At 47.2% G+C, this 23718-nt stretch overlaps 1 protein-coding gene across 15 annotated transcripts in view; it reads right to left on the bottom strand.

Annotated features, from left to right (window-relative positions):
* The window catches only part of CUL9 (cullin 9), a 37030-nt gene that overhangs the window by 7581 nt on the left and 5731 nt on the right, over positions 1-23718 (bottom strand). For 13 of the 15 annotated variants that reach the window (XR_003419608.2, XR_008298598.1, XR_003419609.2 and 10 more), the window contains 24 exons: positions 23241-23433; positions 20125-20332; positions 18097-18293; positions 17499-17716; positions 16090-16339; positions 15898-16003; positions 15118-15345; positions 14736-14826; positions 14463-14634; positions 12896-13001; positions 12562-12657; positions 12128-12303; positions 11709-11842; positions 11170-11349; positions 10874-10983; positions 10598-10780; positions 10306-10466; positions 9873-10101; positions 9589-9778; positions 3006-3151; positions 2741-2870; positions 2400-2599; positions 1683-1933; positions 305-650 (listed from right to left, as the gene is read on the bottom strand). Coding sequence is in view for 11 of the 15 variants with exons in the window: in XM_053222779.1 (XP_053078754.1) it covers positions 305-650; positions 1683-1933; positions 2400-2599; positions 2741-2870; positions 3006-3151; positions 9589-9778; positions 9873-10101; positions 10306-10466; positions 10598-10780; positions 10874-10983; positions 11170-11349; positions 11709-11842; positions 12128-12303; positions 12562-12657; positions 12896-13001; positions 14463-14634; positions 14736-14826; positions 15118-15345; positions 15898-16003; positions 16090-16339; positions 17499-17716; positions 18097-18293; positions 20125-20332; positions 23241-23433 (4301 nt within the window). In the remaining 4 variants the exon portion in view is untranslated. The remainder of the gene's footprint in view (positions 1-304; positions 651-1682; positions 1934-2399; positions 2600-2740; positions 2871-3005; positions 3152-9588; positions 9779-9872; positions 10102-10305; positions 10467-10597; positions 10781-10873; positions 10984-11169; positions 11350-11708; positions 11843-12127; positions 12304-12561; positions 12658-12895; positions 13002-14462; positions 14635-14735; positions 14827-15117; positions 15346-15897; positions 16004-16089; positions 16340-17498; positions 17717-18096; positions 18294-20124; positions 20333-23240; positions 23434-23718) is intronic. The other 2 variants (XM_015071226.3, XM_027057704.2) reach the window with 1 other exon arrangement.

Below are 23718 nucleotides of genomic sequence, written 5' to 3' on the forward strand. Positions count from 1 at the left end.
CATATTTTAGCATATTATTAGCATATTCACCTATTAAAACTTTGCCACTGGCAAAGTTTTAGAGCCACTTATACATTTCACTGGATCCTAACAACAACCACTCTTCAGAGTGTTGAGGCTAGGGGTGCCACTTTTAGATGACAAAACCAGTTTCAGAGGGACGAAGAGCCTTGTCCGACACTGCCCAGGTTAGGAAATGGCAATGCTGGGCTAGAAGCCCAGAGTTCACGAGGAATTGTGTGGGGCAGGAGAGGGGCAGAAGAGGGGCAGAAGAGGGGCAGGAGAGGGGCAGGCGGGGCCTCACCTTGCAGCAGTAGTGCATGCAGCAGAGAGAGGGCAAGTCGTCGTCAGGCTCCAGGGGGCTGACACAGACAGGGCAGTGGTCAGGGCGTGCAGGGGCCTCCTGGGCCTGGGGTACACACAGCCCGGCTGCCAGCAGCAGTGGCTCAGGGTTATCACTGTAGCTCTGCAGCAGCTGTTCAGCACCCCAGTGGGAATGAGCCAAAAGGTGCTGAGCCACATCTGCCTCTAGGTTCAGCGTCTCTTGCACCTGCCGCACCGTCTGCTCCATCAACCCTTCTACCTCCTGGGGGCTCATGGTACGGCCTGCAGGCAGCTGGAGAGACGCCAGGGCAGCCACAGCTTCTGGGCTTGAGGGAAGAGGAGATTCAGCAATCAATGTCCCTGCTCTGCTTATCTACTAAATGAACCCCACCATGGCCCTCAGCTCCCCACTTGCGCACGCCTGCTTGCGCCTGCCTTACCAACCTAAGGGTAGCCACCCAAACCAACTGTCAGAGCTGCTTTCCACAGAAGCGTTTGTAAGTGGCGAGTGGGGCTGGTTGTCACAATGATCTCTAACACCCCAGGAATCTGGTAGGCAGGCATCGGGAAGCAAACTGACCCACAGTGGATGGGATAATCCCACCATAAGCCCCACCTAAAACAGCAGCAACACATCTGGGGAGAAACTGGAGTCTGTGGCCTTACCACTCAAAGTATGGTCAGTGGGTATCCCCATTAGTATCACAGGGAGCTCTACTGAATCAGGACCTGCATTTTAATAAGATCCCCAGGTGACATGTGTGCAAGTGAAAGTTTGAGAAAGATTTCTCTAGAGAACTCACTTTATACACAGTGCAGGCAGCAGGCATAAAAGTTGTGCCATAACAACTTCTAGTGAGCTGAATGTGATATAACAAGCTTTAGGGGTGCCAGCTAATTAGGGGGATCCTATGACAAATTCCTCTGTAGAACAGGCTTCTTGAAGACTAGAGTTTGTACATTTCATTGAGCAGAGAGCATAATCAGCACTCAATACACAAGTTGTATGATACTGCATTTTTGCTTAGAATGAGAGTTATCTATACAGAAGCTTATGTGTCTGGGCCCCTTGCCTATGGGCTGACTCTAGGAGAATGGGGACAGCAGGGCCCCTGATTAGGAAGGCAAAGAAGGGGTGACGGTGCTGACAGGGGGAATGAGGACTGGCAAAGTGGGAGAAATGACAGAGGCAGGGAAAATGGGGTACACAAAGACAGAAATGAAGTGCTTTTTCACAAAAGAGCCTGGCCTTGGCACTAAAACTCCCGTGTCACTGCAGTGCCGTCTGTCCCTGGGAGCCCAGCCCTCCCTGCTGGCTTGGAGCCCTAGCAGCAGGGAACGGGGCTGGGGACAGCTACCTAGGCTTGGAGGTCTTGGCGGTCTCGTTGCCGCAGAAGGGGACCTCTGCCTGACCCCGGCAAGGCCCCATAGGCTCTGGGGTGGCATACATCAGGATCTGGGGCCGGTCGTCACGCCGTTCCACATAGCCCTGGCCCAGGAGGTGCAGGATGCAAGAAAGGACGTCTGTACTGGTACAGGCCACGCCTCCTGCAACAGCACGGCCCAGGCTCCCCGGGGGGTTTGGACCCTTCTGCCAGGCCTCCAGCACCTAGATGGGTGGAGAGGAAACAGGCAGGCTACATTTACCCAGAGAGGCCAGCATGCCTGGGTTCAATGCTCTGCTCTTTCACTTACTAGCTGTGTGACTATGGATAAGTTACTAACTCTCATGCCCCACTCTTCTTACCTGTCAAATGAGAATAAGAGTAAATAATAATAATAATAATAATACCACCACCACCATCACCACCCCCATTAGACTGTTGTGCAGATTAAATGACCTAATCATGCAAACTCTTGGAAAAAGGCCTAGTATACAGTAGACACTCATGTCTTGCCTCTGCCTGCTGTCTAACAAACTGCCCTGTCAGGAATAGAAAACTCCGACAAAAATGTCACTCTACAAGGTCTCGTAGTGACAGAGTTTACCTTCCCTTGTGATGATCCCTGGCTCCAAGCCCCGACCCTGAGGATGACTCCCTCCCTCCCCTAACTTCACGGTCCCCTGGGCCTACCAGACAAACCAGCTGATCAATGTGGAGGCCCTTTTCCCCGTGGACTTTGAGAATACGGACAATAAGACAGCTCAAGAGGTTCCTCTTCTGTTCCAGAGTTCGGCCCTCATCCTTCTCTACATTCAGGTATGTCTGGGGAGGTATCAGCCACAGGGCCTCCCCACAGCGCTGGGGCTCAGGCGCCCGAAGCCGCAGCACACCTGGAACTCATTCCGTTAGCACCCGAGGAGGGGAAGGGGGAGGTGAGTGGGGGCAACCCCATTCTCATTCCCTACCCCACGCCCACCATGAGAGACCCACCCTCCAGCAGCAGAGGCACAGGCCAGCCCCCAGTGACCTACCCCTGTGTGGAAAGTCCTGACCCTCATGCAGGGTCAAAGGGCCATTCTCAGAGGTGAGGGGCAGAAGTGCCTGGAGCAGTAGCTCTGGGGTGAGGTCAGAATTCTTCAGCAAGGTCTCTACAGACACCTCCTGGTGAGGAGAAACAGAGTCAGTCAGGAGCAGAGAATCAGCGGGGGAAGGATGGAAAGAAGGAACAGAGTTTAGGAGAACAGGAGGGACAGACAGGAAAAGAGAAGATAGAGAGAGCCTAAGGAGCCGAGGCACCTCTGTCTGATTGAAATGCAACAGCAGCCACATCTGCATGGTGGACACGTGCAGGGTCTGGTCCCCAAACTTCAGCTCAGCCCGGCCCAGCCACGTCCACTGCAGTCGCCGATGTGGTCCCATGTCCAGGACTGGGTGATTCTGACCTGGGAAAGTGCCAAGGAGAAGAGTAGAGATAAAGAACAGGGGAAATGAGGGGGTTAGAGGCTGAGGCAAGGGTGTACCATTAGTCAAGCTCTGTTCCTGCTAATCTCTGTGGGGAGGAGGGCCCCACAGAAGTGACTTGTCAAGCTTCCAGAGCTCAGCTTCCTCCATGTCTGCCCCCCCTGGCAAGCTACACATATCTGGGAGCCCACCCTGTGTCTCGCCCTATGCCAGGCTGGCTCCATGGAAGAAACACTGGAGAGAAGAGACCTGAGTTTTGCCCTCAAGGAGCTGACAGTTTCAAAGATCCACTAGGCTGGGGCGCCTGGGTGCCGCAGTCGGTTAAGCGTCCGACTTCAGCCAGGTCACGATCTCGCAGTCCGTGAGTTCGAGCCCCGCGTCAGGCTCTGGGCTGATGGCTCGGAGCCTGGAGCCTATTTCCGATTCTGTGTCTCCCTCTCTCTCTGCCCCTCCCCCGTTCATCCTCTGTCTCTCTCTGTCCCAAAAATAAATAAACGTTGCAAAGATCCACTAGGCTGTATCTCTTCCTCCTTCTGTGTCACAGCTCAGGCATGACGAGCCTGGATATTCGCTCATACTAGAAAGCAAGAATGCCGTCAAAGGAAGAGAATATCGAAAGGAGCCAGTCTGAGAGATACTCTCTGGCCAAAGATGGGACAATTGGAACATCAAAAAAATAACACCTGTGCTGGACTGAGACATGTGAAATATCTTAAAATCCATGCGTTCATAATGACATTTAAAAAAAAAAAGATTTCACCGTTTATCTTTGGAGGATGCTAGAGAACAGTATTTTGAAAACTGGTTAAAAATAAGGGGGGAGGAAGAGAGAGTCAAGCCTTTCCTGTATAAACGGTACTTCAGAATAACCAAAAAGTCACTGAGAGGAAGTTTCTCTTTATAGAGAAAACATTCCAGCTCAGATATGAAGGAATGGCGAGACTAGAATGGTGCTAGTTTGTAACCCTTAGTGAAATGATAGAGCTAGGCAATGATAACGAATGACTGCCTAGTGGAAAGCTGACAGGAAACCATATAAAGCACAGATCACACTTGCAATGCTAAAATTCACTGCTCCATTTTCACATCACAGAGACAGGTAGATGTCACACGCCTCCTGGTGGGAGAACACAATACCACCTACAAAGAGTTCTTGCCCAAGAAATCAGACCCACATCAGAATAAACTTCTACATCTAAGTAACTGTTTTTAGGAAATGAAAGAAACAGAGGAACATGCTAGAGGACACCACGTGGATATGGTCAGCGGAAATCTGGCCTGTAGACAACTCTGTGTGGCAAATAATCCAGTTCCCTGCACAATTATAAGGGAGCAAAAAAGGAAAAGCAGGACCTATACATTAATGGAGACGGAAAACAGAATTCAATCAAATTAAGGTGTGGGCTTTCTTTGGATCCTCCATAAAGAAAAAACTAATTTTGAAAACTTGAGAAAACGGGAGGAATATGAACACTTCACCATTTGATATTAAGAGTTGTTATTAATTTCACAAAGTTTGATCACTGTATTGCCTTTGCTTTTAAAAAGACAATCTTTGGGGTGCCTGGGTGGCTCAGTAGGTTGGGCATCTGACTTCGGCTCAGGTCATGATCTCGCAGTTTGTGGGTTCGAGCCCCGCATTGGGCTCTATGCTGACAGCTCGGAGCCTGGAGCCTGCTTCGGATTCTATGTCTCCCTCTCTCTCTGCTCCTCCCCCACTCATGCTGTCTCTCTCTGTCCCTCAAAAATAAAATAAAACATTAAAAAAAATTTTTAAATAAATAAATAAAAAGAGAATCCCTGCGGTGCCTGGGTGGCTCAGTTGATTGAGCATCTGACTCTTAATTTCAGCTCAGGTCACGATCTCATGGCTCGTAGGTTTGAGCCCTGTGTTGGGCCCTGTTGAGCCCTGGCAGAGCCTGCTTGGGATCTTCTCTCTCCCTCTCTCTCTGCCCCTCTCCCACTTGTTCTCTCTCTCTCTCTCTCTCTGCCTCCCTCCCTCCCTCAAAATAAATGAATAAACTTGAAAAAAAATTTAATGGTAACTTTAAAAAAAAAGAGAGAGTGAATCCTTATCTTTTAAATTTGAGAGCTGGGGAAAGTGGGTGGGAGTACAGAAGAAATGAGATTGGTCATGTATTGACCCACGTTGGTACACTGGAGTCTATCCTGCCTACTTTTGTGTATGTCTGAAATTTATAATAATAAATTTTTTATTAATTAGGGTGAAAGTAAACTGATAGAGTTGTCCATCAATACTCCCTCAATGAAGAGACTTCTAAAGGATGTACTTTAGGGAGGAGATTGAACTCAGAAGGATCAAGATGCAAAAGGATTAGTGACAGAAACAGCTAGTATGATAACAAATCTACACACCAACTGAATAAAACAATAATAATAAATTTTGGGAAGTAAAAAAAAGATAGTCCTAAAATATCAAACAACAGTAATGAGTAAGATGGGAGTGAGAGCTGGAGTTAAGATTTTCTCTTGGTCCTCTTATTGTTCAGGTACAAGTCAAACATACAGCTTAAAAACATAAGGGTAATCAACTACAGAAATAGAATGTCCAAAATATGTAGACACAAAAAAGGAATTAGGTAAAATACAAAAGGAGAGGGGAAAAAATGCACAAAAACCCAGGGTGGAAACATATCTGTAAAGGTGTTCAATTTAGTATTCTCCTTTCAACTGTACATATGTTTTATATATTCTTTTTTATATATTAAATAACTAAAATTTCAAATTATAAGAAGAGTAAACTAAAATGTAAGAGGTTAGCAATAAAAGCCAAATATATCATTACTCATAATCATTATGAAGAGGCTAATAAAATTGACAACCCAAAAGGAGAGATTGTTAGGTTGAATACAAAACAAATTCTAGGTATTTGTAAGATACATGCCTAAAATAAGAGTATGGCAAAGTTAAAAGTAAATGATACTGGGGAAAATTCTGATGAGAGCAGAATATAGGCATGGTTTGTACCTCCCCAATAGACTGCTTATCAATAGTCACAAAGGAAAAATATTAACTATACAGTGGGAAATCAAACAACCTCTTGACCAGGTTGTCAAAATTCACATCAAAAAAGAGAAACAGATGGAAACTATATGCTTCCAAATGAAATGTGGAGAAGAACTTAATATCATTTACTTAGGATTCTGGCTGGGAATGCATAACCTGAATCTAATTATGAGGAAATATACAAACTTAAAATGAAGAAAGTTTAGAAAAAAAACTTTACTTTTATTTTTTAAAAATTTATTTATTTATTGTGAGAGAGAGTGTGTGTGAGCAGGGGAGGGGCAGAGAGAAAGGGAGAGAGAGAATGATTTCGTATGGGGCTCAATCTCACATACCATGAGATCACGACCTGGGCCAAAATCAAGAGATGGACACTCAAATGACTGAGCTACCCAGATGCCCCTAGAAAATTTTAAATGACTATATTCTCCAAAGGCGTCAATGTCATAAAAGACAAAAAAAGGCTGAGGAACTGTTCCAAATTAAGGAGACTAGAGACATGACAACTGAACATAATAGATGATCCTAAATTGAATGTTGTCTTCAACTAAAAAAAGACATTATAGAGTCGATTGACAAAATTGGAATGTGGAAGGTAAAGTATTATAGCAATGTTAAATTTTTGAAACTGATAAATGAATGATTATTATATAAGAGAACACCATGATTCTTAGGAAATATATATTAAAGTACTTAGAGGCAAAAGGCCAGCATATATGCAATTTACTCACAGTGGTCTGGGGGAAAAAAGGGTGTGTGTGTGTGTGTGCGCACACACACATAAATACACATTTTATAAATGTATATATACACAAAGAGCAAATGATAAAAGCAAATAGGGCAAAATGTTAACAAAAGGTGAACATGGATAAAGAGTATATGAGTGTTCTTTGTATTATTTTCTGTAAATTTGAAGTTATTTCCAAGTAAAAAATTTTAAGTAAAAGGATAACTGAATTGTCCACCTAAAATGGTTAAAAATGGAGGGGGTGCCTGGCTGGCTTAGTCAGTGGAGCATATGACTCTTGATCTTGGGGTTGTGAGTTTGAGCCCCAAGTTGGGTGTAGGGATTACTTAAAATAAAATCTCAGGGTGCCTGGGTGGCTCAGTCAGTTAAGCATCTGACTTCAGCTCAGGTCATGATCTCACGGTTCGTGGGTTCAGGCCCCATGTCAGGATCTGTGCTGACAGCTCAGAGCCTGCAGCCTGCTTCTGATTCTGTGTCTCCCTTTCTCTCTGTCCCTCTCCTGCTAGCACTCTGTCTCTCTCTCTCAAAAATAAATAAAAAACATTAAAAAGTTAAAAAAAATCAGATCTTAAAAAATTAAAATGGCAATTTTATGTTATTCATATTTCACCACAGTAAAAGAAATCTAAAAGAATTATCAATCCCTCTTTAAAAAGTAAAAGGATAGAAAGAGATATTCTGGAAAATCACTAACCAAAGAAAGCTGGTATTTAATAATACCAGATAAAAATAGACTTTGCGAGAAAAAGCTTTACTAGAAAGAAAGGAGATGATTTCATAATAATAAAGTTGAGGGGCACCTGGGTGGCTCAGTTGGTTAAGCATCCAACTCCTGATTTTGGCTCAGGTCATGATCTCATGGTTCATGGGATTGAGCCCCACATCGGGCTCCCTGACAGCAAGGAGCCTGCTAGGGATTCTCTCTCCCTCTATCTCTGCCCCTCCCCTGCTCTCTTTCTCTCTCAAAATTAACAAGTAAACTTTTAAAAAAGTTTAATTAACTATGAAGATTCTAAACCTGCATAGTCCATTATGATAGCCACATGTGGCTAAACTGGCTAACTAAACAAAGTTAAACATTCAATCCCTCAGTTGCACTAGTCACACTTCAATAGCCACAAATGGCCATCATACCAAACAGTGCAGAAAAGAACTTTTCCATCACTGCAGAAAGTTCTGGACAGTACTGTTGAATGATTTAAAACTTTTATCTAATAACATAGTCAAAAAATATATAAAGTGGGGTGCCTGGGTGCCTCAGTTGGTTAAGCATCTAATGCCTGACCTCAGTTCAGGCCTCAATCTCAGGGTCATTATTCATACCCTGTGTGGGGCTCCATGCTGAACATGAAGCCTACTTAAAAATATAGTTAGTTAGTTAGTTAGATAGATAGATAGATAGATAGATAGATAGATAGATAGCAAAACTGACATGATGAGAAGTTTAAAAATTCACTATCATAATAGATCTTAATACACCTCTCTCAGTAATAGAACAGGCAGACAAAAATGAGTAAGGTTTGTAAGATTTGAACAATGTAATTAAGTCAATTTAATGGAATATGAATAAGCCTATAGCCAGCAGCTGAAGAATACATATTCTTCTTAATCACACATGGAACATTTACAAAATGTGACTATCTACTAGGCCATAAAGGAAGTCTCAACATATTGCAAAGATTCAGAATCACAGAAACCAGGTTCTTTAGCTACAATGGAATGAGGGTCAAAATCTAAAATAAAAAGACAACTAAGCAAAGAAAAACTGGTTTGGGAATTTTAAAATATGCTTTTAAAAAATGAATAGACCAAAGTAGAAATAACAATGGAAATTAGAAAATCCTTAGAACTTAAAAATACCAAATACTAACATCCTACATAATAAAAACTTAGGCAACATCCCAAATGTCCATCAACAGCAGAAAGGGCAAATATATTCATACAATGGAAATGAATCAGTAACTCAAAGAAAAAAGTAGTGATAACTGACAACCTGGATAGCTCTCACAGATACTAAGCTGAAAGAAACTGGACACAGCAGAATACATACCCTATTATTCCATTTATATGATGTTCACATACAGGCAAAAATCTATGGTACTAGGAGGCAGAAGGTTTCTCTTGGAAGAAGATACTAACTAGAAAGGGACATACGTGAAGAAGTATTCTGGGGTGCAGGAAATGCTCTGGGGGTGGTTATGGGAGTGTATAAGTGCATACAATTCATTAAGTCACAGCTAAGATTTCTATACTGTGCTGAAAACTAAGTATACCACAATAAAAACAAATCTAAAAAAAATCCAAAAACCAAAAAAACTTACAGAATGCAGCTAAAGCAATATTGAGAGGGAAATGAACACCCTTAAATGTTTTTACTTGGAAAGAAGCCTGAAAAGACTAAAAGTTAATAGGCATGCAACTTGAAGTTAGAAAAACAGAACAAATTCATACAAAAGTGAGAGCAATAATGAGAGATACTAATAAAGATCTAACCCACCTTTTCACCCTTCCCTAGGAGACTGCTCTGCCTAGAGACCATTTTTGTTCATATCTACACATTTCTGTCCACAGGTCCTCTCCACTTCCTCTCCTGCCACCCCAAATCTCACCCCAATCTCCAATTGCCTGTCCCTATCTCCTCACTCTGGCTGTAGAAATTGGAGAAGTGGTCAAGGGCATCACAGAATTCAGTGGGAAGGCACTTTCTGGGATGGTACAGGTAGCAGAGTGGGGAGACCGGCCAGCAGCGTGGTGACAGGACCAGTATGGAAACTGTTGGACTTGAATCTTCGATAAATAGTTCTTTCTCAGCCTCCTCTTCCTCTGCTTCCTCCTGAGAGATAGAAGGATTTCAAGGGCTCTTGGGCTCCCTTCTTTGGTCTAGTCTTTTGCTCTCCTATTCTCCCTCTCAATTCCCTTCCTCTTACCTCTTCTTCGTCCAGGCCCTGTTCTTCCTCATTCTCCTGCTCCAAGAGCAGCTTGTCAAGCCGCTGGAGCTGGAAGAGGTGGAACTGGTGCTGCAGCTCCTCGGACATGCTCAGGCTCCGCAGCATCTGCTGGGGGAGGCGGTTGGGGAAGCAGAGACCGATCTGCTCCAGCACGGCCCCCTCCAGCCAGCTCGAGCCCAGGCTCAGGAGACGGTCTGCCATGTAGTGCCTGCGGTGTCACACACAGGCCAGGCCGAGCCTCAGTGTGGGCACTCCACCCTGCTTCCCCTCTTCCTCCCTGCTCCCTTTCCACCAGTGCCATGGCCATCTCTGTATCTTAGTCCCTCCTCCTCCATCTTCTCTCCAAGACTCAAATCTTCACCCTTTCTAGACTCTAGGTCTCCCCTCCCCTACCTCTCAGACCTGCACTCACTGGTAGAAGTGCTCAAAAGTAGTAGCCAGCTCCAGGCCAGAAAGGACCATGATGGGCTCCAGGTGCCGCTGAAGCCTCCCCAGCATTTCCACTCCAGGGGCTCCACCAACCAGGCCGCCCTGGATCTGCTGGTCGATGTGCCTGGCAAACTGCTCACTTATCTGGGGGCAATGGAAAGGGCACAGGCCAACCATGAAGAGGGCGTGGAGCAGGAGAGTGGGCAGTGAGAGGAGGCGAAAGGCAGAGAAAGAAGCCAGCTCTCAGTGGTAGCCAGGAGGCTGGTAGTACTCACGTGAGCAGCGGTGAGGAAGGACTGCTGTAGCAACGCGCCGGAGAAGCCACTGCGCAGAGCCAGCGTGAAGGCTGCCCGAGGCCCAAAGAGCTCTGAACCTGCTCTCTGCAAGTGCTCATAGAGTTTGCAGTACCGAGGCACGAAGTCGGGGGCCCTCCAGGCTGCAGCCAGGAACCTGCTGACCTGAGAAGAGAGGAGAAATCATAAAAGGTGTGGTCCCAAATGCAATAGCCTAGCAGCCCTGCCCCGCCTCCCACTGCACTTCCTTCCACTCACCTGCTCTTGCACCACGCTCAGCCAGCATTGGGTTATGTTCCTCAGGCTGCTGCTTGGAAGAACTGGTGAAGGCCCGGGGCTCCGATCCCGGCCCTTACTGTTCTTGCTGACTGTGGAGACAGAGGGCAAAGGAAGGGGTTTCATCTCAGCCCCTGAGTGAATCTAGGGGATCTTGGGTACTGACCCCTGGAAAGGTGCGCACAGAGCAGTCAGGAAAAGTAAGATCCAAGAGGGGAAGGAGCCAGGTATCACCACTGGCCAGATTCTCAGCTCAACAGGCCATGGCTGGGACTTACTAGGCCGAGTGGATGGTTCAGGAGAAGGCCCAGGCGGAGGCTCTACATGCACCAGCAAGTGACAAAGGCGACGAACTCGAGAGGCAAAGGATGCCGCTCGACTCAGGGGGTTCTGAGAGCTCTCCCTTTGCTCTAAGTACTGATCCAGCAGCCATCCCAGGGAACTCACACCTTCCGCATCTAAAAGAAGACACAGACCAGAAACAGCTGATGGGAAATAGGGGAACAGATAGCCCAGGAAGAGGAGAGAAAAGACCCAATTATACAAAAAGCCTTGGTTGGGGTGGGCAGCCAGGTCAAGCCCTCCCATCACCAAGGCTTACTTCATTGGGAGTCTAGGGGTACGCTAACAGGTTGGGGGTGGGGTAGAGAAGATTCAAATACCCAGTAGTCCCTGGGGCAGGAAGGAGAGGAGCACTGAGGTGACAGGCCTTCGGGGATAAAGACAGGGACCAAGATAACCAAGAGCATTAACTCAGGTGATCCCTGGGAACAATTATGAGGAACTGGTTAGTGGGGCCAGGGGTCGCGATGGTTACCGGGGGAGGTGATGTTCTGCACCAGGGGGCTGACCAGGGCCTCCCAGCAGGTCTTGCCCAGTGCTTGGGCAGCCTCATCGTCAGGGAGGAAGCGATCAGCAAAATTCTGCTCGTGGCGCAAAACCCTGTTCAGTCTGGGAATAAGAGGTGTGTGGTCAAGGATTTAAGGCACAGGTTTTTGTGAGGCCTCCACTCAAGCACAGTCAGCTCCCAATCCCACCATGCTCAGTCCCCTAACCAGCTCGCAGCCATCAGCACGCACTTCTCACCTGTGTTCACCCTCCCTTCTTGTCCCGGCCGCTGCTTTACCTTTCAGACTTCTGCAGAAGTCTCCCACCACCTACTTCTTAGCAGTGTCCTCCTGATCCATTAACCTCTCCCCGCTCCCTTCAACCCCAGCCACTGTCTGCCCCACCCACCTGGGACAGAGCTGGAGGAGGCGCCTGCGGTCCTCTGCTATGTCCCGGCTCCAGGCTTGCGCCCGAATGGTGTAGAAGAGACAGGTACGGCGACACAGCTGCTCCCGGAATAGTGGCCAGAAAGTGGGCTTCGGGCCCAAGACCTCCACACCTCGAACCCGGGTGTCAATGCCACCCTGTAACATGCACACACTTGCCTGTCACCTAAGCCACCCAGCCACCAAGCACTACCAAGAAAAAGCCAGGCCTTACACCCTGAATTCCCTTGGAGGCACTTGAGATATTCTCACATCTCTGGAACTCAACAGGCTTCTGGGCCACCCCGGAGCAGATATGTGGCCTGAGCCTGGCCCCCCAAGTGCTGGGGAATGCAGTCACTATGGAGACCCTGTACTACCCCGTGATTCCCAGCCCAGCCTCTTCCCTCACTCTACCTGCTGGCAGCGCTTTATGCGGATCTGGATGATGGGCCAGAAGCGGTTCAGGTTCTCCAGGAGGATCACCCTGCTGGCAGAGGGCATCACATTCACCTGATGGGGCAGGGGAGGAGAGAGAACTGTCACCTCTGGAAGTGGGGTTGGACGGACTATTGATAGCAGCCACAAGTCTTGTGATGGTGTGTGCCCTTTACTTCTGCACCGAGCCCACAAACCCGCACAAATCTGCTTCCCAAACTCTGCCCTCACTGCTTATGATTGCAGGCAATGCCTGCCTGGGGGAAGGAATATGGAGTAAGGTCAAGGTGGGGGAGGGCACCAGGGTCCTCACCGTGTTGAGCTCAGTGCTGATGCAGCTGGCACTGTCACCCCCAAACACAACCACTCTGGCTGGCATGTAACTTGAGTCCTCACTGGCCACGAGCAAAGTCAGCTGCCTGAGACAAAAGAAAACAATCAGTTAGAACAGGGACCCTGGTCTTTGTTCAAAGTGACTTCAACCTACCACTTCTTCCTCAGACTCCTGTCTCTCTGCTGCCTCCTTAAGTGTCAGTGTTCCCGGATCCCCTGCTCTCCTCTTATCTTTCCCCAAAAGGAATTTTTTTCTTCAAAATGACTTTATTTAGAAACCATAGTTTCAAGCAAAAAACGAATACTCTACTCCAAATCCACATGTCTACACTAGACGGCTCCTCTTAGCTTTCATACCATGTACCCAACAGACATTTCCATGTCACAACGCATAGGTACCTCTAAGTCAACATGCCTAAATGGAACCATGATCCATCCACAGAAGCCTGCTCCTCTTCCATCATCCTTCTTGGGAAAGAAAACTGCCATCTACCAGAGCACTCTGTCACGATGACTTCTCCCACTCATGGCTTCCCTCATGTCAATGGCATGTCCTATAGACTCTGCCCCTTGAGATCTCCCAGTCTGCCACCCCTCACTATTCCCACTCCCTGTGCCTAACTGAAGACATTCATTTCTCAACTAGATCACTGCATAAACCTTCCAAATCTTTCTCGGGCCTCCAACCCAAACTGCCATGATTGCCAGAGCGACTTTTCTAAATTTAAAAAAAAAATCTTGTTTTGTCTCTTCTCTCCTTAAAATCCTTCAATGGCTCCCCAAGTTCCAGAATAAAGCTCAAACTTCTTAGCTCACAAAACTCTCTGTGGTCTGGCTCTGCCTAGTTTTATGGTGGTCTCCTGCCATTTCACGACAAACACCCTTCATTCCAGACAAACACAGTTACCTAAGTTTCCCCCAAATACATCATTACATTTCTTACTAACATTTTGCACATATGCTGTCCCTCTGCCTGGACTTCCCACTTCCTTCTATTTACACAGCTAATTTCTACTTTGGAGCTCTGCTCACTTAGTCCCACCTTCTAGAAGGCTTCTCCCACCTCTTACTTGGCCTCAGGGTCCAGAGCACATGGTGGTTTTTCTTACTCTTACTGATTCTCCAGCCTAATTCCCCAAGAAGACTGCAAGTTCCCTGAAGACGGGTACCATATCTTATTGTCCTTATAGCCCCAGACCCTGGCCCAGTGCCTGGCACAGAGTATACATTAAACAAGCACCCATGGGAACAGTGAATAAGGCAGTTGTCAATCTCCCTCAACACCATGCACAGGATAGTGACATCTATACCTGTGGGCGGAGCACATCACCAGGCTCAGGGAGTGAGGATGTCTATACTGCACAAGGAATGCAGATCAATGTGTCTATCTGTTTACTGCACAAAATGGGTTTGAGTGTGTCTCACACATAGGGGTTACAGACAGGGTTGCGTATATGTGGGTGCTTTGGAAAATATATGCTGGGGTGTATCAGAATATTCCCACACACGTGTGTGTGCACCTATGGTGCACATGGGCATGTTCACACCTAATAAGAACACCACGGTGCATGTGCAAGGTGATGTAGTGGGAGCCGGTGCTGCCATTGGACTCCCAGTAGGTCTTGGGGTTTCGATCCGTCAGCTTGCTGGCCCGGTGAGGGTTGGAAGACACCTCCACCTTCTCCCAGCACTTGTCCTCCTTCACTTCCACACTGGAGCCTGGGGGCAAGTGGGAAGTTAGTTGAGAGAGAAAAAAGTAAAAAGACAGAGAGAAGAAATACTGGGGTGGGAGCCAGGAGAAAGCAGATTGGGACACAGACCCTGGCAGAGATGCCTGAGGAACACGTCAAAGAAGGGGATGTTGATGGGTCGGTGGGTTCGTCTGTGGTCTTCGATCTGGCCCAGCACCATCTACAGCCAGAACATCAGAGAGAAGGGGCGTGGCGAGGAAGGAAGAACATGAAGAACACACAGAAACAGGTATGGAGAACAAGTCAAGGAGCAACAAAACACTCAACCTCTCCCTTCACAAATTTTGGCAGAACGGGACCATGTGGGGTAAAGAAAGGCTGGGAAACAAGTGCCCCAGATTTGCTACCACTTGTGCCAAGCAGGGTTACCAAACAGGGACACACACCGAATCCCCTTCCCCTGCTTCTCACTTATGTTCTCCCTAAGCTCTGGACCCACAAGCCTCCTCACCTGAATGCAGCCAGCCAGGATGCTGGAGGTGAGGTTACTATAGAGCTGGGCGTGTTTTTCACACTCAGTCACCAGGTCCCGAAGCTCACAGGCCAGCAGCAGCTGAGCCGAGTGCTTGTCCAGGACTTTGGAGAGGGCCTCTCTGGCTCCCAGGCAGCAGAGAACCACTGCATAGTCCTTGTGCATTGAGGCCAGGCGATGCAGAAAGCAGAGCAGCTCCTGAACAATCTGAGCCCGGAGCCACAAGATTAATGTATGGGATGCAAAGGGCAGGCTACATAAAGGATGAGGGGTGGGTTCGAAAAGGGAATGTGGTGGCTGAGACTTTGGAGAAGTTTGAAAGTCCAGGGAAAGGAGAGTACCAAAGAAGGTTGGGACAGAACAGCGGGGGTGCTGGGACTCCAGAGGTGCCAGAAGCAGGGTCTGGGCACAGCTTCCAATGCTTCTTGCTGCCAGGGCGAAGCTCTCTCAAGAGCCCACCTTGGTGCCTGAGCCTTGGTCCACAATCCACAAACCGGGGAGGGTGGAGAGCGAGGAATGTTTGGATTGGTGAATGTGGGCTTCTCCTAAACCCAGAATCTAAAATCCAGCTGCAGGCAAAAGATTATTCTTCAAAGGCCCCAGTTCTGAGCATTCTTAGAGGAAATTCCTACCTCTCCACCCCTCTCAGTGTTCAGACTCATCCAGAAAGGCTGTGCTTTGCCTTCCATTGCCTCACAAAGGTAGCCAGCGCCCCAGAGGCTGCCTCTCCCTCCCCTGCCTTTATCGGGGCCCTGGTACCTCAGAGTCACTGCTAGGGCCATTCAGACAGTTGAGGCAGGGCTCCAAGACCTCATGCCAGGGGAGGACCATCGCCTCAGGGTGATCCAGTAGCCGAGTCATGACCCTAGTGACGGGATGAAACAAGCAAAGTCCCTGCAGTCCGCAGCTCCCCTTACCTCCGATGCACGGGTGCCCCAACAGGGCCCTCACCTCAATGCAGTCAGCAGCAGAGTTTTGTTGGGTCCCGGGGCATCCAGAGTCCGCAGCAACAGGAGGAAGGGCTGAGTCTCCTGCTGGAGGCGCTTTAGGAGGGGTCTCACGGCGCCCCCTGGGCCGCCCTCCCGGCACAGCACCCGCTCTAAGCCCAGTAGGAGTTCCGCAGACGGGCCCCCTGCTAGGGACCGGATCAGATGCTCAGGGGACCCATCCTGGCCCTGGGTGCCAGGGGTTTCCAGTGCTGCTGCCAGACGCATGGGAGGAAAAACATGAGTATGAAGAGGAGTCAGTCATGCAAGTTGGTCAAACCACGAACTGGACAAGTCCAGAAAACCACCCCCAAATTTTCCTCATATTTGGAGGATTGTCTGTAGTTTGTACCAAACTGTGGGGATTTTCTTCTCTGGCCCCAGTATATAGCTAGCTGCATCTGGAAAAAAGTTTAGTTCGGCAAACACTGTCATGTTAAACGCATAAATTTTTAATCTCATATAGTCATACAATTACTTTTCATCATTAAATGGGAGCTTTGTGGTTACCTAAGCCAATAAATATTAGCTATTATAATTACATCCCTCTACTACCTAGCACGGTGGCTTTAAAGATTTTTTTAAAAATTTTTTGAAGTTTTTATTTATTTATTTTAAAAGAAAGAGAGAGAGAGAGAGACAGAGCATGCACACGTGCACAACAGGGGAGGGGCAGAGAGAAAAGGAGAGAATCCCAAGCAGGCTCTGCACTGTCAGGACGGAGCCCCATATGGGGCTTGAACTCACAAACCATGAGATAATGACCTGAGCCGAAATCAAGAGTCGGACACTTAACCGACTGAGCCACCCAGGTGCCCCTAAAGATTTTATTTTTTATTTTTTTACCGTTTATTCTTTTTTGGGAGACAGAGAGGGACAGAGCGCAAGTGGGGGAGGAGCAAAGAGAGAGGGAGACACAGAATCTGAAGCAGGCTCCAGGCTCTGAGCTGTCAGCACAGAGCCTGATGTGGAGCTCGAACTCGCAAACCGAGACATCATGACCCGAGCCAAAGTTGGACATCTAATCGACTCAGCCACCCAGGTGCCCCAAGATTTTATTTTTAAGTAATCTCTACACCGAACATGGAGCTGGAACTTACAACCCAGAGATCAAGAGTCACATGCTCTACTGGCTGAGCCAGTCAGGCACCCTGCATGGTGGCTTTACTCTAGGTAACGCTAGTCTAGAGTATCCTTCTCCTCTTGGTCAGGAAGTTTTACTTAAGATCTAACTTGAGTGCCAAAACCCTTACTCGTTTCCTGAAGGTTTATCATGTCTTTCCAGTAAGGTACTAGTACATAAGCCTTAGCCCTTCTGGCCACAGGCCAGCACTGCCCGATTCCTCGGCAGAACCACCCCCTCCACAATGGTACCTGTGTGCTCAGGACAGCCTGGCGGCTCTGAGTAGCGATTGAGAAGCATCATGAGGATGGTACGTGTGGTGGGCATGGGTTCTGTCCCCGGTGCTATCCCAGAGTGCCTGAACAAGGTGTCTCTCAGCTCCCGGGTTATAATCTGGTCCCCCAGAGTGTGGTGGTTGCACAGAAGCAGGTTGAGCAGGAGCAGACCGTTTCTCACTGCGGAGGAACACCTGGGAGGAGGGAGGTAATCCCGGGAAGAAATTGAAACAGAGTGAATGCAACGGAAGCAGGAAGCAAGCACAGAGGGGAAGAGGCCTGCAGCTGGGGGAAGAGAGGGCTCCAGGACTCCTGTGAGGCCAGGACATCTGGCTCCCTGATCTCAAGCCACTCCTCCCAACCCCAGGAAGGAAGGCCAGGGTGCCCTTGCTCTCTCTGGGGATCTCCCTACCCCCAACCACTTGGCCTCTCTACCAGTAACAGTCAGAGAGGGCCACCAATGTTTCATCCAGAGGTAACAACATGAAGGGAATTTCTGTGAAGCACATGAGATATAGACAGAGCAGCAGCAGGGGTTGGGGCTTAGCGGGAATTTGGAGGGTGATGCCCTGACCCCTCTGTGTTCAGCATCAGGATCACGGCTGCGGGGACAGTAAGAAGCAGGCTCTCAGAGCCTGGGCGGGTGGCTGAGTCAATGCTGGCGAAGATCTCTCTGGTCATCTGGGCATCAAACAAAGGATGGATAGAATCTCGGCCAGTGATAAAAGTGGGGATCTCCGAGGAGCTGGCAACGGCCAGCATCTTCAGTGCCTGCAAGGGGGATGTGGAAGCAGAATTAGTTATGGGTAGAGCCGCCATGCAGAGAAAGAGGAGAGCCAGGCCCTCATTCTCTGATCCCAAACTTTGGGGCAGCTGAGCTGTTGGCAAATAGGTCGAGTAGGAGATGGAAATGGAAGAGGTGGTGACGGGATACCAATGATAAAAACAAAAAGACAAGAGAAGAAAGCAAAGAAAATACTGAGGCTCAGTGATAAAATCAGTCAGCAACTTCTCTCTGCCAGTGCCAAGGCAAACTGAGTGGGATGGCTGCCCCCTCCCGTAGCTACCTCTCAAGATGGGGCCCTTTCATAGCATCTAGTTGTATTCAAAGGCTTTACCTTGACATTGTCTTCCACGTCACTGGACCACCCCTCCCTTTGTAGAACCTCCCTTCTCTTGAGTGCCAGGATCTCCTATACTCCTGGTTGTCCTGCCTCCCTGGAATTCCTCTGCCAAATCCTTGAATGTGGAAGTTCCTGCCCCCTTCTCACTCTGTACTCCCTCCCTAGACAACTTCATCTGCTCCCATCGCTTCAATCACCACCACTAGGCCAACACTCTCAAACCTATGTCCCTTGACCTCCAAAGCCAGTAGCCAGCCCTCCTCGACAAGACTACTTGGGTTGTCTCACAGGAAGAGCGGTTGGAATTCTAGGAAAAAATACTTGGAATGCATGAACGTGTCTGCTGGTACTACAAAGAAAATGAAATTAAGATGAAAGCTATACCTCTCTTCCCTGGTGAAAGGGAGGACACTTGAGAAGAAACCCTCTAGGGAGGGAGAAGATTAGAACTAATTCTCAGGACACTCTCCCTTATAAGGCCTGAATCCTCCACACTACCATTACGCTATGTCACAACGAGGCTTTCTCCCTTTGGTTACCCCAATCTCCCCAGTTAGCTGAATTCTATAAACCTGAAGTTATAAATAAGATGATGCCAGTTTGCTACAGGGCAAAGAGTTTGAATTTAGGGGCAAATGCTGTATTTTGGTCATGCAATCTGAAAGGGTTGGGGAATTCTCTGAGCAAACACGGCCTAGATGATGAATGCTTGGCTGCTCTGCAGAGCGGCACCTAGCTGGCCCCGCACAGGAAAAGAGCCTCCCAACCTCGCTCTGAGACAGCCTAACCTAAGGGGACCGGGGCTCCTGTCCGTGTTGTTGCCATTATACTGTCAGAATCCATTCTCAGAACTGATCTGGATGAGGCCTACCTGCCCCCCTCAGGGACTCCAAGCTATACAGAGCACACCCTGTCCACACCTCCTACCAGCCAGCACTTGTGTCTGGAGTAGTCAGGAAGCTAATTCTTCTATAAGCTCCCCTGGATGAGGGCCCCCCTTCCTCTGGGCCCAGGTGGCAAGGCACCCACATCTGGTGAGGGGGTATTTTCTGTGTAAGGGTACCACTCAGATCAAAGGGTAAAAAATCATTTTGTCACATGCAGAAAATTAGTCTCCAACCAGATCTCTAACTGTAACTAAAAAGATATGGGAAACTGAACAAACCTAAAAACTCAATTCCAGACCTTCTTTCCATACCTCTTCCTCCTTCCACATTCCCCCACTTAGTGAATGACCTCCTCATCCCCTCTGCTGCTCCATTTTAAACCTGGGAGTCATTCTTAAAAACATTCTCCCTTTCTTCCGACACACATTCAATCACAAAGGCTGTTCCGCTAGAACCTTCAACCCACCTGCATCTTTCCATCCTAATGTCTCCTCCCTGGTCTAAATCACCACAGTACCTCCTCAAGATCAGTGGTCCCCCGGCCTGCCCCTCCTGCCCATCACTCTCTCCCACCAGGCCCAGTCCACTCACCGCCAGCCCTGCCTGCTGCACCAGGACGGAAGTCTTATATTCTTGCATGCAAACCAGCACAGCGTAGATGCCACCCTCCCTGGCAAAGAGTGGGCGCCACTCATGCTTGGTCATGAGCAGGTAGAGGAGGCGCAGGGCCAGCACCACCACCATCTTCTCTCCCACCTGGTTGGTCAGCAGCTCCACCAGCGTCTTCACTAGCTTCTCTCTTAGAGAGAAGAGACATTGGAGTTCCCCATCCCAAAAGTCACACCTGACTCCCTGTCCAACCCTCTCCACCAAGATCCATCACCCCCACCATTATCCAAGCTGCTCTTGCCTTAGTTCCACTCTTCCCTCCCTCTCCTCTGCAGGCTAACTGCCTCTGGCTCCTCACCTCATGAAGGAGGCAGTAGAGCAAAATGGTTACCAACTCTGGCTCACCTTTTCTTTTTTTGTTGTTGGGAGAGAAAGAAAGAGAGAGAAAACGTCTGTGCATACATGCACGTGTCAAACACAAGTAGGAGAAGGACACAGGGAGAGGGAGGGAGAATTGTAAGCGGGCTCCATGCCCAGTATGGAGCCCAAAGTGGGGCTCAACCTCACAACCATGAGATCATGACTGGAATAAAAATCAAGAGTTGGACACTTAACAGACTAAGCCACCCAGCCAGCCCTGGTTTACCTTTTCAAATAAATCTATAAATTCAATGTAATTCTAATCACAATGTTTGAAAGGTTTTTTACAAAACATATGGCAGGTAGATTTGGGCATAAGATGAGAAAATATGCAAGAATAGTCAAGAAATGTTTAGAAAGAAATAATGGTAGACTTGTCTGCTAGTTAACAAAAGATAAATTTATAAAAATTAAAATTCTGGAAATGACGCAGGATAGATACAGATCGCTAGGTAAGGGTGGCATCCCAGCCAATGAGAAGAGCAAGGACCATGTGACACATGAGGTGGAGACACCTGAAACAATTACAGCTGGGGTTCTGCCTCACTCCATCAGCATAAATAAACTGCAAACAGATTTTAAAGTAAATGTAAAAAACAAAACCATAGCTATCCTTAGAAAATAAAGACAAACACTTTTTATAATCTTGAAATAGGACAGACTCACTCAAAACCTAGAAGCCATTAAAAAGTTTAAAAGTATTCTAGAGGCACCTGAGAGGCTCAGTCGGTTAAACATCCGACTTTAGCACAGGTCATGATCTCACGGTTTGTGAGTTCAGGCCCTGCATTGGGCTCTGTGCTGACAGCTCGGAGCCTGGGGCCTGCTTTGGATTCTGTGTCTCCCTCTCTCTCTGCCCCTCCCCCCATTTGTGCTCTGTCTCTGTGTCTCAAAAAAATAAACATTTAAAATATTAAAATATTAAAATATTCTAACGCAGGGGTGACTGACTGGCTTGGTCAGTAGAATAGGTGACTCTTGATCTCAGGGTCATGAGTTCGAGCCCCATGTTGGACGTAGAGCCTACTTAAAGGTTAATTAATTAATTCTAACATAAAATTCTAAAACTTCAGCACAATGAAAGACACTGTCCACAAAGTTAAGAGATAAGCAATATGAGTTAGAGAGAGAGTCCTATGGAAATGCTAATTTGAAGGACAGGAAGAAGTGCTCCAGAGTTCCTAGATCACATTGAGTGTCACAAGAAAAAAAACTGGATTTATTTCTTCCCCACAGGGACAGAGATGTATGTTGAGGAGGTGGCCTGGGAAAGTTCTGCCTTTATTTGTCTTCTCTCATGAACTTTTTGATGACTACAACATGAATCAAATATGCTTTAAATATAAATCCCCTTGTGTAGCCAGGACTTATTATAAACAAGTTAATACAACATGGGCAATATATATGAATGGATACAGGAATATAAGTAAGGATATTTACCAAAATGTTAACAGTGACTCTCTCTGCAAAAGGTCTTCAGATGATTTTTATCTTCATAATCGTCTAATTCTTTTTTTACAGTGGGCATATATTATTTTACACCCAGAAAATAGTTAACATGATTTTGAAAAATAACCAGCAAAATATGTGAAACATAAATAACCAATTCATATCCAGAGTGCCTACAAATCAGTAACAAAAAAATGAAGACCCAATAAGAAAATGGGCCAAGGATAAGAACAAATTTATAGAAGAAACACAATGAATGTGTTTGACTTCACTAGAATGTGTTTGACAAGGCAAATGTGCTTGACTTCACTAGAACTAAGAAATGAAAACAAAGACACCAATCGTTTAAAATTCTGCCAATCTGATAGATTTAAAAAATAATAGTATCCAGTGTTGGCGGCTGTGAGGAAAATGAACCCATCAGAACACTGTACTTGAACTTGGATATAATCACATGCAGAATCCTGTGTATCAGAGAAAATAATGAGGCAGCTCTATGTGGACTGGCATGTAGAACTTTCTTAGACACACTGAGTGTGTAGGAGTGTGCAGGGAAAGCACAGAAACGTGTAGTACGATTACAATTATTTACACACAAACTCAGAAGATGTTCTATTTCGAAACACACTAACAAATGTAAATCTATGGAAGGTCTGAAGAATCCACAGCAGACTGGCAACAGTGGTGAAGAAGGACTTAGTCTTTTCCTTCTATGTTCTATTACATCCTTCAGGTCTTTCAAAATGAGAATGTATTTGTGTATTATTTGTATAATTAAGTAGTGATTTAAAAAATACCTTTGAAAATAGAAAGAAAACAGGAAGGGATAATAAAGAAAAGAAAAGAACTCAATCTCTAGGGCCAACAGGACCTACATTTGAATCCTGGCTGTGCTATCTATCAAACTCTGTGCAAACTCTTAAATGCTCTAAGGTTCAGTTTCCTCACCCATACAATGCCATAAGCATAGTATCAACTCTTCCTCAGGAAGGAAGAAAGAGAAGGATTTAATGAGAAAATGCATGTAGAGCCTGACACAGAGTAAGTGCTCCAAGAATATTATGATATTCCATTATATTATTGCATCCTCCTGCTCGACTACTCCCTCAGGCTGACCCTTCTTTCAGTCCCAGCCTTTCAAATTCCTGATATAGCTCCTTCCCTCTCTACCACCATCCTCCCCCAATGGCAGCTTAAACCAAAACCCCTTCCTTCCCCACCATTCTAACCTCAGGGATCTGTCAGGACGGACCAGAGGGTGGTCCCGCTCAGTGGCCTCCTCCACAGCCTGAGAGAGGGCATAGAGGCCTGAGAGCTGCAGGTCTGTGTCCAAGCTGGATATCTGCACGGTGGCCACGACTGCTGCCACATGCTGATCCAGGGAGCTGCGTGGACCAGGACCCCGCAAGCCTCTAGCCATTTCTGAAATTGGTGAGGGAAAGGTAGTGGCTTAAAAAAATTGAGGATGCTCCAAGTTGGAAGTGTTTAAAGGTCAAACCCAGTTACCCTACTGACATTTTAATACATTATTCATTACTGTAGCTTGCATTCTGAACTTTTCCAATTCTGTACCAGGGATTTAATAGCCAAACGCAGAAGATGAAGATATTCCAGAAAACAGACCCTCCTTTTCCAGGGATACTGAAGATAGGGAGCAGTGATTGGTTACACACACTCAAGGTCAAAGGAAGGAAGATGGATGAATGC

The sequence above is a fragment of the Acinonyx jubatus genome, chromosome B2, assembly GCF_027475565.1.
Source record: "Acinonyx jubatus isolate Ajub_Pintada_27869175 chromosome B2, VMU_Ajub_asm_v1.0, whole genome shotgun sequence".
In the NCBI taxonomy this organism is placed as follows: Eukaryota; Metazoa; Chordata; class Mammalia; order Carnivora; family Felidae; genus Acinonyx; species Acinonyx jubatus.